Genomic DNA, 13,683 nt, shown 5'->3' with positions numbered 1-13,683 from the left:
TGAATTTGCATCTTGATGCATCTTGATCTTACTAAACAGGGCATCACAGCAGATATGCCGTTTATCTTCTATAATCTTCCCTGTCTCACCAACCATTGATGGCACACACGCGACAACGATCGAATATGGATGAATATTACTTGAATATGGATGAATATTACTAATATTGTATTTGTTTTTATATTTTTATTTGAATGCGGAGTCAAGTGCGGATGGTGTTAGTTTTTGCTGGATAAGATTGTAATTGATGTCGATATCATAGAAATGTAACTTTTAGTATCTTGAATATGGATTGGTTACGAATATTGATGGATATTGAATATTTGAAATTGGATATGGACAGATAAAAATTCTTTCAAATCGGATCGAATTCGAATACGGTCGGAAATAACCATACCATTTACATCCCTATAACTGGACCCTCTGCACAAAGACGAATGAAATCTGGTGAAAAAGTTGATTTTCCGTCCACGGCTTGACGAGGGATGGAGAGGTGGACAGGTGTCTAAGCATGGCTGGCTCAAGGTGGATGGGTGAATCAGATGGATTTTCTTTTAGATTTGAAGCTTTGATTTCAATTTTCTTGGAGACTAATGTGTTTCGGATTCTGTTTAAACCATGATGTTGTTTAGGATTTGTACAACAGATTCAATATAAATGTATTTAATATTTAATTTTCTAGATAGTTTTTAAAAAGTAACATTTGAAATGTACAATTTCAACATTTTGAATACATATATATTCAACAACATAGTTATATTGCTTCAACCTTTCCCAATAAAATGTTGATCTAGTTTATTAGAATTGTTGAACTAAATTTTCATAAATATTAATTCTTGTAATTTGGATTAAAGAAAAACAAAAAACCAGCTTGCCACCTACCGTTTAAGGTAACTAGAACATAAGGCGCGATGTCGTGCCCTAGTGTTTAAACAATCAGATAAGTAAATTGAAGCTAATAAAATGTGCAATGCCACAGAACAGGCACAATAAAGAAGCAAAGATATTCACTGGCAAAAACATAGCATATTAAATGAAGATACCAAAGAACAGGCGCAAACAAAGAAGCAAAGATATCCGCCAGCAAAAACATAGCATATATTAAATGAAGGTACCAATCTATACCGGCGTACAAAGCTTCTAATCACATGATTTGAAAACACTAAATTAACCAAGATATGTCAATATGCAAATAACTACAGTTCCAGACCCGAATGACCTAGACAGCATGAAATCCTGAGCCAAGACGATCCAACATGTTACAAAACTTTCATGGTATAGGTACTAATTATAACAGTTTCATAGACTTGTTCTTGAATAGCAGCAAGAGTTAGCTTCATCATCCATCAGCAGAGCAACCTTGACCTTCCATTGTGACATTGTACCCTGCTTTAATATTTGTCATGGATTAATCAAAGAGCAAGTCAGTGATGCATTTGATATGTTATCTAAACCAACTAATTTGTTCAGTGATTCATTTGTCTCATGTATTAAAGAGTAAATTAATGATGTATTTGAAAGGTTACTTAAACCAATGGATTTGTTTTAATGGTTCATAATTTTTTTCACGAACATCCCTGATCATGGGTTATTAATTTTAAAAAGAGTAGCAATATTCTTATAATATTAATCAAATAATACACGTATATCTTTAGTTTTGCTTCTTAAAAACTGCTAATAAAGAAAGGCTGATCCAGGCTGACTACAGACAACATTTATATGAAATTTGAAGCAAAACTAAAAACACAATCAACCATGCAGTTGCCCAGTGTTGCTTCCTTGTCATGATCTTGCAGGATTTGGAATGATTGAAATCGAACGGAAGCAGAAAGAAGTACTTTTTAAGTAGCCATATCATGAAGGAACAAAAAATTGTAAGACAAACCTGATTGAGTGTTAAAGCAGGCATGAATAGTCCATCAAAAGTTCCAGGTTGCCAGAAAAAGAAGCAGAAAGCATTTGTCTAAGCAAAATGGCATCTGTTAGAAACAATGAAGAAACTGCTATGAGGTTTTAAGCATGAGTTTTGTGATTCAATATCATAGGAGGGAAGCATTTCCTTGTGGCCTACTAGGCAAATACAGTATATTTTTTTTGGTGATAGCTATTAGTAATGTACACATATCTATGGCAGTAAAGGTATGGAGTTTTCCTTTTTTACTACCCACAAAAAATAACATTTCCTTTTCGTGTATTTTGAGGTACAAAATAGGAAGCTATCATATCTATGGAAACCATAAAACTATCAATCTAGGCATATTAATTTCCTTTTTGTGTACAAGGCTAATTTATGAAGGTAATTATACATGTACTGTAACACCTTAGGAGTACATAACATAAGTCGAGGGAAAACACCTCAGAGGTTCCATAAAAGCAAAATGGATACAGTTTTTTCCTTTCACGTACAGTTAAGAGGCTGGGAGGAAACAGGGAGGAAACATAATAACAGATTTTCACACCATTTTTTTCATATCAATCTTGCTTGGCTGATCTTCTTATCACTAACATAAATGTCTATGTTTGACTTTTTTCATCACAAAATAAAAAAACTTTCCGGCTTATGTGTACAGAAGGAAATACAGCCCCTGATGCCATGAGCTATATTAAAAAATTATTAGTCTGATCAATTGACTAAAATGAGAGCAGCTGAAACTACATATATGGTACCAGTATGGAACATTGGTTGTCTGGCACAAGCAGCATTCTCAACATTTTCTTAAAACAAGAGAAAGGTATTTCGTAATTAATGACATGTTTGCCTAGTACACAATATGAAATTAACATAAACCACATAGGGATACTAAATGCCATCAAGTCATAACATGCGAAATAAGAAAGCACTTCCTACCTTCTAAAACAGCTCTTGCCTTCTGAACCGAGTCCTTGCTGAGCGGGACTATTTTGCCTGATCAATATGGGCAACAAGTTATCTTTATGTGCACCACCTAAATTTCACATTATACTATATCAATATGGAATCACATAATTTCATAGAAGTTATCAAAACTTGCACCCTTTATCGCTAGTTGCAAGGTCCAATCTAATCTTCAGAACAGAAAAGGCAAAACAAATCTAACCTTCCAATGGAACATCTAGTTTGTCTGTTCACCCTGTAGTCCAGCATCATCACCAAATGGTTGCTCTGCAATAGACAAACTCATCAACCTCTTTGAAGGCACAGAGAAATGAACATAAACAGTGCCAGTTCCAAGCAACAAAATATCCAACAATACACAACAATTCAACCAAATCAAACCGCATTCAGGTGCAAAAGCTCTTTTCTTCCTGTTACTGTTAGTAGCCTCCTCCATCTCCTCACCAACCAATGGACTGGCTCTCCTATGGCCCTCTCGATGACGGCCACCGTGATGGTAAACCGGGTAGGCTACGCTAGCATCACTACCGCATATACCCAAGATACTTGCGAGTAGAAGATCATATATCGTTACCACTAGACGCGCGGCGCAGTGGAAGAAGTCGCGCGTCAATGTAGAGGAAGTAGTCGATCACGTCCCACGAACCGAGCTCCTCGTCCTTGATCCCAGCAGCCGATCAGCGCAGCAGTCGCAGCAGCGCCTCCACGGAGTCCACACGTACAGGGATGAAACCCCGGGCGTCGGTGTGCTAGCACCGCACGCACGGCAAGGGAGGCGGCCGAGAGAGGGAGGGACGGCGGCTAGGGAGGTGGCGGGGCTCACAGGTTGTGTTGCCCCCCCTAGCCCCTCCCTCGTATATATAGGGCGTACTAATGAGCTTCTATCTCATAGGCCCATTAGTAACCCTAATCCCTCTTGGATCAATATCCTCTTGGGCCTTTAAACCGTATTGTGATGATGGGCTCTTGGGCATATCACCAACAATCTCCCACTTGCACTAGAGACAATCATACAGGCAAGCTTTCCAACATTCCAACCCCCTTAAGTGTGTGACCCGTTAGGTTCATGTGTAGGTGGCCGTGATCGGAAATCATTTCCGAATCACAAGTCAATAGCGGCACCTAGCAGGGCATAGTGACTCACAAATACACATAAAGATCATATCGGCCGAACCTTAGATATACTCATACACCGATCCCTTTGCCACACGATACCAGTCAAGCTCAAGGTGAGATGCGTGCCACCTTGTGATAGCTCGACCATTTTCTCGATCTAATAGTGGATTCCATTAATAACTAACCTTTAGTCATAATGATTAACTCTTTAATCACTTTGGCATGGCCATGCACTTTCAAATCCAACTATCTCGAGGGGCCCAAAGATATCTCTCCCGTTATCTAGGAGGGGCAAATTCCATCTTGATCCGCTCACATCCCATTTCATGTTTCATGACACACCTGTAAGCTATTTTTGTAACTACCCAGTTACGGAGTAGCGTTTAGCAGCCCCAAGATGCACCACTACACACAGTGAGAAACAATGACGATCTCAGGTCTAAGGATACAGTAGGTATAACACTCAAGAACAACTGATGGCACATACAAAATAACAATCCCAACATTGTCTTAGAGTGGGTCAATCTAACACCATGTTCACCAACATGTGTCCACATCATTAATCCGATATCTCCATATCCATGATCCGTGAAACATGATCATCAATTAATGCATGTGCTAGTCTCAACGTCGTTGTTGTCCCACATAACGACATAAACTAGGGATAATTTAGAATCATATCATTGTCAACAAAGAGTTTCACGAACAAATCACGTACTTGATAATCAATGTAAAATAATCATCCATGGAATAAATAATAATTATTCATCATTACATAAACATACTCATAACACAAAAATCTCCCATGCACACTAGAATTACTGATGTAAGTATCTAATACCCATAGATCTCATGTGCGCCTCATGCTTTGGTTGTGGGAGAGGCTTCGTCAACGGATCAGCAACGTTTGAATCCGTGTGCACCTTACAAACCTTCACATCACCTCTCTCAACAAAGTTACGGATGAGGTGATACTTCCGTAGTATATGTCTGGACTTCTTAATTGTTCTAGGCTCCTTTGCTAGTGCAACGGCACCACTATTATCACAATAGAGGTCCACTGGACTGGACGCACTAGGAACAACACTCAAGTCAGAAACAAACTTTCTGATCCAAACAGCTTCTTTTGTAGCTTCGGAAGCTGAAATATACTCGGCCTCTGTCGTCGAATCAGCCACCGTATATTGTTTGGAACTCTTCCAGCTCACTGCCCCACCATTGAGGCAGAAAACAAAACCGGATTGCGATTTGGAGCCATCTTTGTCTGTTTGAAAACTAGCATCGGTGTAACCCTTTACAAGGAGCTCATCTTCGCCTCCAAATATTAGGAACATATCCTTAGTTCTTCTCAAGTACTTAAGGATACTCTTTACAATTGTCCAGTGAGCTTCACCGAAATCTGAATGATACCTGCTCGTAACACTTAGAGCAAAGGAAACATCTGGGCGCGTGCAAAGCATAGCATACATGAGTGACCCTATGGCTGAAGCATAAGGAATCGTACTCATCCTTTTTGCTCATCAGGTGTCGTAGCACACTGACTCTTGCTTAGAGTAATGCCATGTGATATTGGCAAGAAACTTTTCTTAGAATCTTGCATATTGAACCGATTCAATATCTTGTCAATGTATGTGTCTTGGCTTAATCCAATTAGCCTTTTTGATCTATCTCTATAGATCCTAATACCCAGAATATAAGCTGGCTCTCCTAAATCCTTCATCAAAAAACTCTTTTTTAATGAGGTTTTAACGGCTTCAAGCATTGGAATATCATTTCCGATCAGTAATATATCATCCACATATAGGACCAGAAACACAAGTGCGCTCCCACTAGCATTTTTGTAAACACAAGGCTCATCTTCATTCTTGATGAAGCCAAACCCTTTGACTACTTCATCAAAACGAATATTCCAACTCCGAGATGCTTGCTTCAATCCATAGATGGACCTCTGAAGCTTACATATTTTCCCAGCATTTTTAGGATCGACAAAACCTTCAGACTGTGTCATATACACATCCTCACTTAGATGTCCATTAAGGAAAGCGGTTTTGACATCCATTTGTCATATCTCATAGTCATAATATGCGGCAATTGTTAGGGGAATCCGAGCAGATTTTAGCATTGCGACGGGCGAAAAAGTTTCCTCATAGTCAACACCTTGAATTTGTCGGAAACATTTCGCCACCAATCGTGCCTTATAGATGTGAACATTTCCATCCATGTCTAATTTTTTCTTAAAAATCCACTTATAGTCGACAGGTCTTACACTGTCAATTTGATCGACCAAGTTCCAAACTTGATTATCATGCATGGATTTTAACTCGGATTCCATGGCTTCAAGCCATTTGTCGGAGTCGGGTCCCATCATTGCTTCTTTGTAAGTCAATGGCTCATCATTTTCCATCAATAATACGTGGCGCTCCTCCATAATAAGGAGGTTGAGCTTGTCAGTAGCGCGACGTGCCCTTATAGACCTTCGTGGGCCTGGTGCCTCAACTATGGGTTGTGCAACATCTTGCACATCCCGTGGATCTTCAGTGGGTGCTGAAACAGTTTCGGGCGTTTCCTAAATTTCTTCAAGTTGCACCTTGCTCCCACTAAATCCTTTTGAGAGAAACTCATTTTCTAAGAAAACACCATTGCGAGCGACAAACACTTTGCCTTCTGCCTTATTGTAAAAATAATATCCTTTGGTTTCCCTAGGATACCCCACAAAGAAGCATTTGTCTGACTTTGGAGTGAGCTTATCTGACATCAAACGTTTGACATAAGCCTCACATCCCCAAACTTTGAGAAAAGATAATCCGGGATGCTTTCCAGTCCATATCTCATATGGTGTCTTCTCAACAGACTTACTTGGAACCCTATTCAGTGTGAACGCAGCAGTTTTAAGAGCATAACCCCAAAATAATAATGGAAGATCAGCTTGGCTCATCATGGACCTAACCATGTCCAACAAGGTTCGGTTCCTCCGTTCGGATACCCCATTCCATTGAGGCATTTCGGGCGGAGTTAGCTGCGGAATAATTCCACATTGCTTCAAATTATCACCAAATTCAAGGCTCAAATATTCTCCTCCACGATCAGATCGCAGAAATTTAATTGTCTTGCCTAATTGATTTTGTACTTCATTCTGAAATTCTTTGAACTTTTCAAATGATTCAGACTTGTGCCTCATTAAGTAGATATATCCATATCTACTAAAGTCATCAGTGAAAGTAATGAAGTACTGAAAACCACCTCTGGCTATTGAGCTCATTGGTCCACATACATCGGTATGTACAAGTCCCAACAAGTCACTCGCCCTCTCATTATGACCAGTGAAAAGCGCTTTGGTCATCTTTCCAAGCAAACAAGACTCACATGTGTCAAATGATTCAAAATCAAATGAGCTTAACAATCCATCTTTATGGAGTTGTTCAATGCGCTTCTCATTTATATGACCTAAGTGACAATGCCAAATAAAAGTGGGATTCAAATCATTTGGTCTAAGCCTCTCAGTATTAATGTTACAGACAGATTTATCCTCAAGATCAAGAACATATAATCCATTCACCAATGGACAATGAGCATAAAAAATACCATTGCAAAAAATAGAACAATGTTTGTTCTCTATTACAATCTTAAAATCATTAACTTCTTCCAAACATGAAGAAAAAATAATGTTCTTGCTCAAAGCAGGAATGCAATAACAATTATTTAATTACAAAACTAATCCGGAGGGTAGAGACAAGTGGTAGGTGCCGACCGCCAACACCGCAACATTTGCGCCATTGCCGACACGAACGTCCAACTCGCCTCTTGCAAATCTTCTAGTCTCACTTAGACCCTGCAATGATTTGCAAGTGTGAATTATCGATCCAGTATCAAATACCCATGATTCACTGAAAGATAATGCAATATTAATTTCTATAACATTTATACCTGAAGTGGAAGTCCCACTTCCCTTCTTCTTCTTCTTTTCTTCCAAGTACTTCTTGCAGTTCCTAGACCAATGTCCCTTTTCATGACAGTGGAAGCATTCATCCTCAGAAGTAGGGCCAGATTTGGCCTTAGGTGCTGCCTTTAGCTTAGAGCCCGAGGACTCACCACTGGAACTCTTTTCCTTGCCTTTACCTTTGGGATTAGGAGGCGTCTAACGCTTTCTCTTTTTGTTCCCCTTCTAAATCATCATCACATGATTGGGATTCTTCTTAATCCTCTCCTCTGCTGTCTTTAGCATCCCATGCAACTCACTCAATGTTTTATCCAAGCCATTCATCTGAAAGTTCATGATAAAAGGCTCATAGCTCGCCGGGAGCGACTGGAGAATAACATCAGTAGCCAAGTCTTGGTGAAGTTCAGAACAAGTCTGTCCAAAGTCTTAATGTAACCAATCATTTTGATCACATGATGACTGACCGGGCTACCTTCTGGCAGCTTGCACGCAAACAAAGACTTTGAGATATTGAACCTTTCAGTCCTGGCTTGGTTCTGAAACATCCCACGCAGCCCCTCGATCATGGTGTGAGCATCCGCATGCTCATACTGCTTTTGCAGATCAGGGGACATGGTGGCGAGCATCAAACAGCTGACATCAAGTGAGTCATTGCAGTGCTTCTCATAAGCTCTGCGATCAGCAACAGTTGCATTGTCAGGGAGATCATCAGGATATGGCTGCTCAAGAACATACTCCCTTTTCTCTTGCCTGAGAACAATTCTCAGGTTGCGGTACCAATCAATAAAGTTTGTTCCATTCAACTTTTCTTTCTTAAGAACAGAACGCAAATTGAAAGCGGAATTGTTACTGGCAGACATGATCTACAACATAAAAGTAAAGCAAGATTTCAGCACTAAATTTATGCAAAGACTTTTATTAACTAATTTAACAAAAGACAACCTACTATATCAAAGTCATCTTCCATCTAATGACATATAATGGTTCAAGATCCATAATCACTAAAATCCTAGTGAGCTTTAGCATCACGGCTAGAAAAGTAGTGATACAGGTAAGCAATAAATTGCTAATCATATCTCTATGCGACTCTTGTTTGTTGGGTGGCATCCAAAGCCCCGACCCCAACCCTATGCCTTAAAGCCCAAAACTGTTTTGATAGCTTTGTTGAGTAAACCAATACTATGCTTGTGAATGTCCGACATCCACCCTATATAAAAGTGATAGCTGAGGGTATTCTACTTTGGTAAACCTACCACACAATAATCAAAATTTATAGGTGCAGCTATTGGTAAAAGGCATCAAAAACTCAACCTTTTCTGAGGGAAGCTATTCTATCATGATTAAAACATCCACCATATATAAAAGTATGAAAAAATAATATGACAGGAAAATAAACATCACATGCATATAATCATATTATATTGTGAATAGTATGGCCTCTTGCATCACAATGGGCTCCATCGCCATGGCTCCAAGGTGACCTCCATTGCCATCCGTTCTGTCTTGTGGTGATCATCATCGCCATCATGATTGAAGCCTCCATGAAAAAATACTAAGCTACTACATCTAATAGCTAGTGAAATAATTACATGAGGATTCAAACATCACAAGTCGACACGCAAATCGTTATACAATAATGGTGCAACCTCAACCCGGTTGTGTTAACTTGCGACACGCAGGCCGCACAAATCATCACATGACATTGAGGCCATACCATTCACATCACACCCTGCAAAAACAAGTTAGGCGTACGACGTGTTCTACCAAAGTAGCGCTTGGGAAGCCGCTATAGCGAGAAAGCAACGGCGGTCTCAGGGCAGCGCCCTGAAAACCTCACGGAATTACACAGATCGCATCTATGGAATCCCTATGAAATCTCATCAGAGTGATCGCATCACCTCAAATCCGAGCCATTCATAATGCCTCAATTTTCACTAGGTCAATCACATTGACCGTGCAAACTTTGCACTTGAGAAGACTGCATCTACACATGACCTCGATCTATTGGTTCAATCTGCTGACTATGCACACAGTTAGTCCCTGATGGTGATTCCAGCCGGTAGGGACATGTCGTATGCATAACAGAGAAAGAACACGAACTAATATTTTTGTCACATGCCGCGCAATCAACTCGCTCCAGTTTTAACCCCTTATGACCATTTATCTAATCAAACTGTGCAAAAGTAATAGATCCAATCTACTACAACAACATATCACCTATATGCTAATGATCCAGACCAAAAACTACGCAAGATGGCTCTGGTACCACTGATGGTAAACCGGGTAGGCTACGCTAGCATCACTACCGCATATACCCAAGATACTTGCGAGTAGAAGATCATAGATCGTTACCACTAGACGCGCGGCGCAGCGGAAGAAGTCGCGCGTCGATATAGAGGAAGTAGTCGATCACGTCCCACGAACCGAGCTCCTCGTCCTTGATCCCAGCAGCCGATCAGCGCAGCAGTCGCAGCAGCGCCTCCACGGAGTCCACACGTACAGGGATGAAACGTCGGGCGTCGGTGTGCTAGCACTGCACGCACGGCAAGGGCGGCGGCCGAGAGAGGGGGGGGCGGCGGCTAGGGAGGTGGCGGGGCTCACAGGTTGTTTCGCCCCCCTAGTCCCTCCCTCGTATATATAGGGCGTACTAATGGGCTTCTATCTCATAGGCCCATTAGTAACTCTAATCCATCTTGGATAATATCCTCTTGGGCCTTTAAACCGTATTGTGATGATGGGCTCTTGGGCATATCACAAACAGCCAGACGCCGAGGCCTAGACAGCGCCGGCGACACGGGCGACGAAGCTGCGGATCTCGTCGGTGTCGCTTCTGTCGATGCGGATCAGGTAACCCGCAATCGATCCGTGGCGGCTGTCGACGAGCTGCAGCGCAGCATACAACGGGGCAGCGCTGTCATCTCCTCGTGTTGGGCAACGAGCCCACGCCGTCGCCTGGCGAGGCGACGACGCCCGTCGTCGCCTTGCTGTCCTAGGGTTTTTTGTGTGCAAAATGTACAGTACACAGACGGCAAATCGACAGTGGTTGTACATGCCTTAAATCCTAATTAATTTTATGATTAGTCTATGTTTAATATTTTAAATGTGAAAAGATTTTATTTTAAAATGTTTACGGAGGCAACTAAACAAAACCCAAGTTCGGTAACAATGTATTTGGTCTGATCGATCGCCAGAAGCGGTCCTGGCGCGCGCCCGCGATTTAGAAAGGCTCGAATTTTTTTCCGGCGTAACCACATCAAGCACCACATAAACGGGCCCACGTGTCAACGGTTCATGTGACGCCGCCACTTATCCCCTCTGCCACATCCCTTCCTACTGGCCTCGCGCCCCTCCACATCACAAGCACACCACCAGGCGCCAACCGCTCCGTTGCCTGGCCATCCCCGTCCCACTCCTCCGGCCACCGGCCTCCGCCTTGCCGAAACCATGGCCAACTCCTGCCTCTCCACCACCGCGCGCGCGGCGCTGCGGCTGCCCTGTCCCAAGTTCTCGGCCGACGCGGCGGGGACGCAGCTCCAGCTCCAGCTTCAGGTCCCGTACGCGTCCGTGTTCCCGCGTCCGGCGCGCGCGCACCAGCGTCTCGTCGCCGACCACCTCGCCGCGACCGCGGTGCCCGTGGCGCGGAGGCGCAGGATCGCGGTCACCTCGATGGTGTCGCAGGAGGAGGCTGCGGCGACGGCTGTCGAGGAGGAGGAGGTCGCCGAGGGACATTTGCTAGAGCAAGACGAGGTCGCGGAACAAGAGCAGCCGGAACGGGAGAAAGATGGGGCCGTCGAGGCCAGATCGGATTCGGACGACGGTGACCCGTCGGAGGCGCCGATCGCCACCACTACCAAGCTGTACTTTGGGAACCTTCCGTACAACTGCGACAGCGCGCAGCTCGCCGGCATTGTGCAGGAGTACGCCAGCCCGGAGATGGTCGAGGTACGCCTAATGTTCACTCAAATGCCGAAATGCACGCTTAGCTGTGGTACCTGCTTCTGTGAAAATTTGGAGGCCGAACAATCGTTGCCTGTGCACCAACCGCATGTCCACATGCTGTAGTAAAATGCCTTCAGGATTTTGTTATCAGATTGTCCAGTAATTTTACTACGGCGTTTCATTTCACGTTTCAGTATAACCCAAAGGCTTATTATTGCTGAAGAATAGCGTCATTAGAGAATTGTTCCTAGAACAAAGGGGGTACTTGCAACACATGGTTAGGTAGCTTGCCTAAGATTGGCTAATTTGATCTCAGAACTTCCATGTTTAGGTGTTGTACGATCGTACCACGGGAAGAAGCCGAGGGTTCGCCTTCGTGACAATGACCACAGTTCAAGACTGCGAGCTGGTCATCAAGAACCTCGACGGCACCGTAAGTGGCTAAGGGCAGTGTTGCCACACTGCACCGTGCTAGCAATTTGTGCAGTACTCCATATTGTACAGCACCAGTCAACTATATTTGTGACGGCTTTTCAATTTTGATACCCCTTTTCGATCAGCTGTATGGTGGCCGGACGATGAAGGTGAACTTCGCAGACCGACCGAAACCGAAGCTGCCACTGTACCCGGAGACGGAGCACAAGCTCTTCGTCGGCAACCTGTCGTGGACGGTCACCTCGGAGATGCTCACGGAGGCGTTCCAGCGGTGCGGCAACGTGGTCAGCGCAAGGGTGCTCTACAACGGTGAGACCGGCCGGTCAAGGGGCTACGGCTTCGTCTGCTACTCCACCAAGGAGGAGATGGACGAGGCGTTTTCCTCGCTCAACGGAATGGTACGTCATGTCTGAAAAACTGTGTGATTGTGTCTCTGAAACAAATGTTTGGTAATCCTGCTGCCAAATACCAAAAGGAGGAATCGTTTCTGAAACATACATTTTTTTTCTGAATTAACTGTGTGCGCTGAAAAATGTTTGCTTAGTACAAATAGCTAAAGTGATATGGGTCAGCAGAATACATTGAGCTGAACAGTAGTGCATAATGCAGGAAATGGAAGGCAGGGAAATCAGGGTCAACTTGGCCCTTGGAAAGAAGTAGCAGAGTTCAGATAGGGAGGAAGTTGCAATTGACATATGATGCCTCCTTGCAATGCAAAGAATGAAATGCGACCAAGATGGCGACGCTTACTTATCGGAGCGCATTGCAGGAGCAGGGGGTAAGGAAAAAGAAATCTTTCTGATCTAGCATAGCATCAAAATTTTGTTGCCATCTGGTGTATATTTAACAAAGACGGTTCATACATTATGAATTGTGGTTCTTACAGCAGTGGTCCAAAGTTCCATCCTCTTGGAATTAGATTTTTTCAATCTGTCTAAATTGTAAAAGTGTTTTGTGGCTCCTCTGATCATTGGAGCACAAATTTGGTGGATCCATGCACTGGTGCACAAGCTGCTGTTGCTGAGCCTGAAAGACTTGATAGACTCAAGTCTGAAAGCATCCGCTGTACACAGATGGTCGGTCGTAGCAATACTGACAGATTCATCACTCTGGAGATGAAGTGTCTAGTCTCCACAGATGACAGATCACAAAATCGGGTGTTGACAAAACTCAGTGTATGCACCATATGCGGATAGGGGGCCACCAAATCTGTTTTAGTTTACACAAACTGTCAAGTAACTCGATTTCATTCTTGGAAGTGATTTGCAATCTATTCCGACACAAAAATTTCAATTTAAGAAATTCAATGGCAGACATACATAGACAGAGACACACTGAATAACATACAACGTGAGAGATTTTTGCTCAGGAAAGAAAAAAA

The 13,683-nt window shown here is 42.9% G+C and overlaps 1 protein-coding gene across 1 annotated transcript; it reads left to right on the top strand.

Moving 5' to 3' along the window:
* The first annotated feature begins 11,261 nt into the window (after window positions 1-11,261).
* On the top strand, window positions 11,262-13,262 carry LOC120681855 (31 kDa ribonucleoprotein, chloroplastic-like). The gene is made up of 4 exons (XM_039963500.1): window positions 11,262-11,870; window positions 12,199-12,300; window positions 12,428-12,700; window positions 12,912-13,262. Exons 1-4 carry the CDS (start codon window positions 11,373-11,375, stop codon window positions 12,960-12,962), a joined length of 924 nt encoding a protein of 307 aa, XP_039819434.1. The 5' UTR covers window positions 11,262-11,372; the 3' UTR covers window positions 12,963-13,262.
* Window positions 13,263-13,683: the final 421 nt, after the last annotated feature.

This window comes from Panicum virgatum, chromosome 2K (assembly GCF_016808335.1).
Source record: "Panicum virgatum strain AP13 chromosome 2K, P.virgatum_v5, whole genome shotgun sequence".
In the NCBI taxonomy this organism is placed as follows: domain Eukaryota; kingdom Viridiplantae; phylum Streptophyta; class Magnoliopsida; order Poales; family Poaceae; genus Panicum; species Panicum virgatum.
The sequence above is the reverse complement of the archived record's forward strand: the minus strand, read 5'-3'. Positions and strand labels throughout refer to the sequence as shown.

Bases quoted from the DNA above. Each gene is read 5' to 3' on its own strand.
- LOC120681855 (XM_039963500.1), top strand. From the start codon at position 11,373: ATGGCCAACTCCTGCCTCTCCACCACCGCGCGCGCGGCGCTGCGGCTG. The intron at 12,301-12,427 runs GTAAGTGGCTAA...CTTTTCGATCAG, and splicing joins TCAAGAACCTCGACGGCACC to CTGTATGGTGGCCGGACGAT. The intron at 12,701-12,911 runs GTACGTCATGTC...TGCATAATGCAG, and splicing joins TTTCCTCGCTCAACGGAATG to GAAATGGAAGGCAGGGAAAT.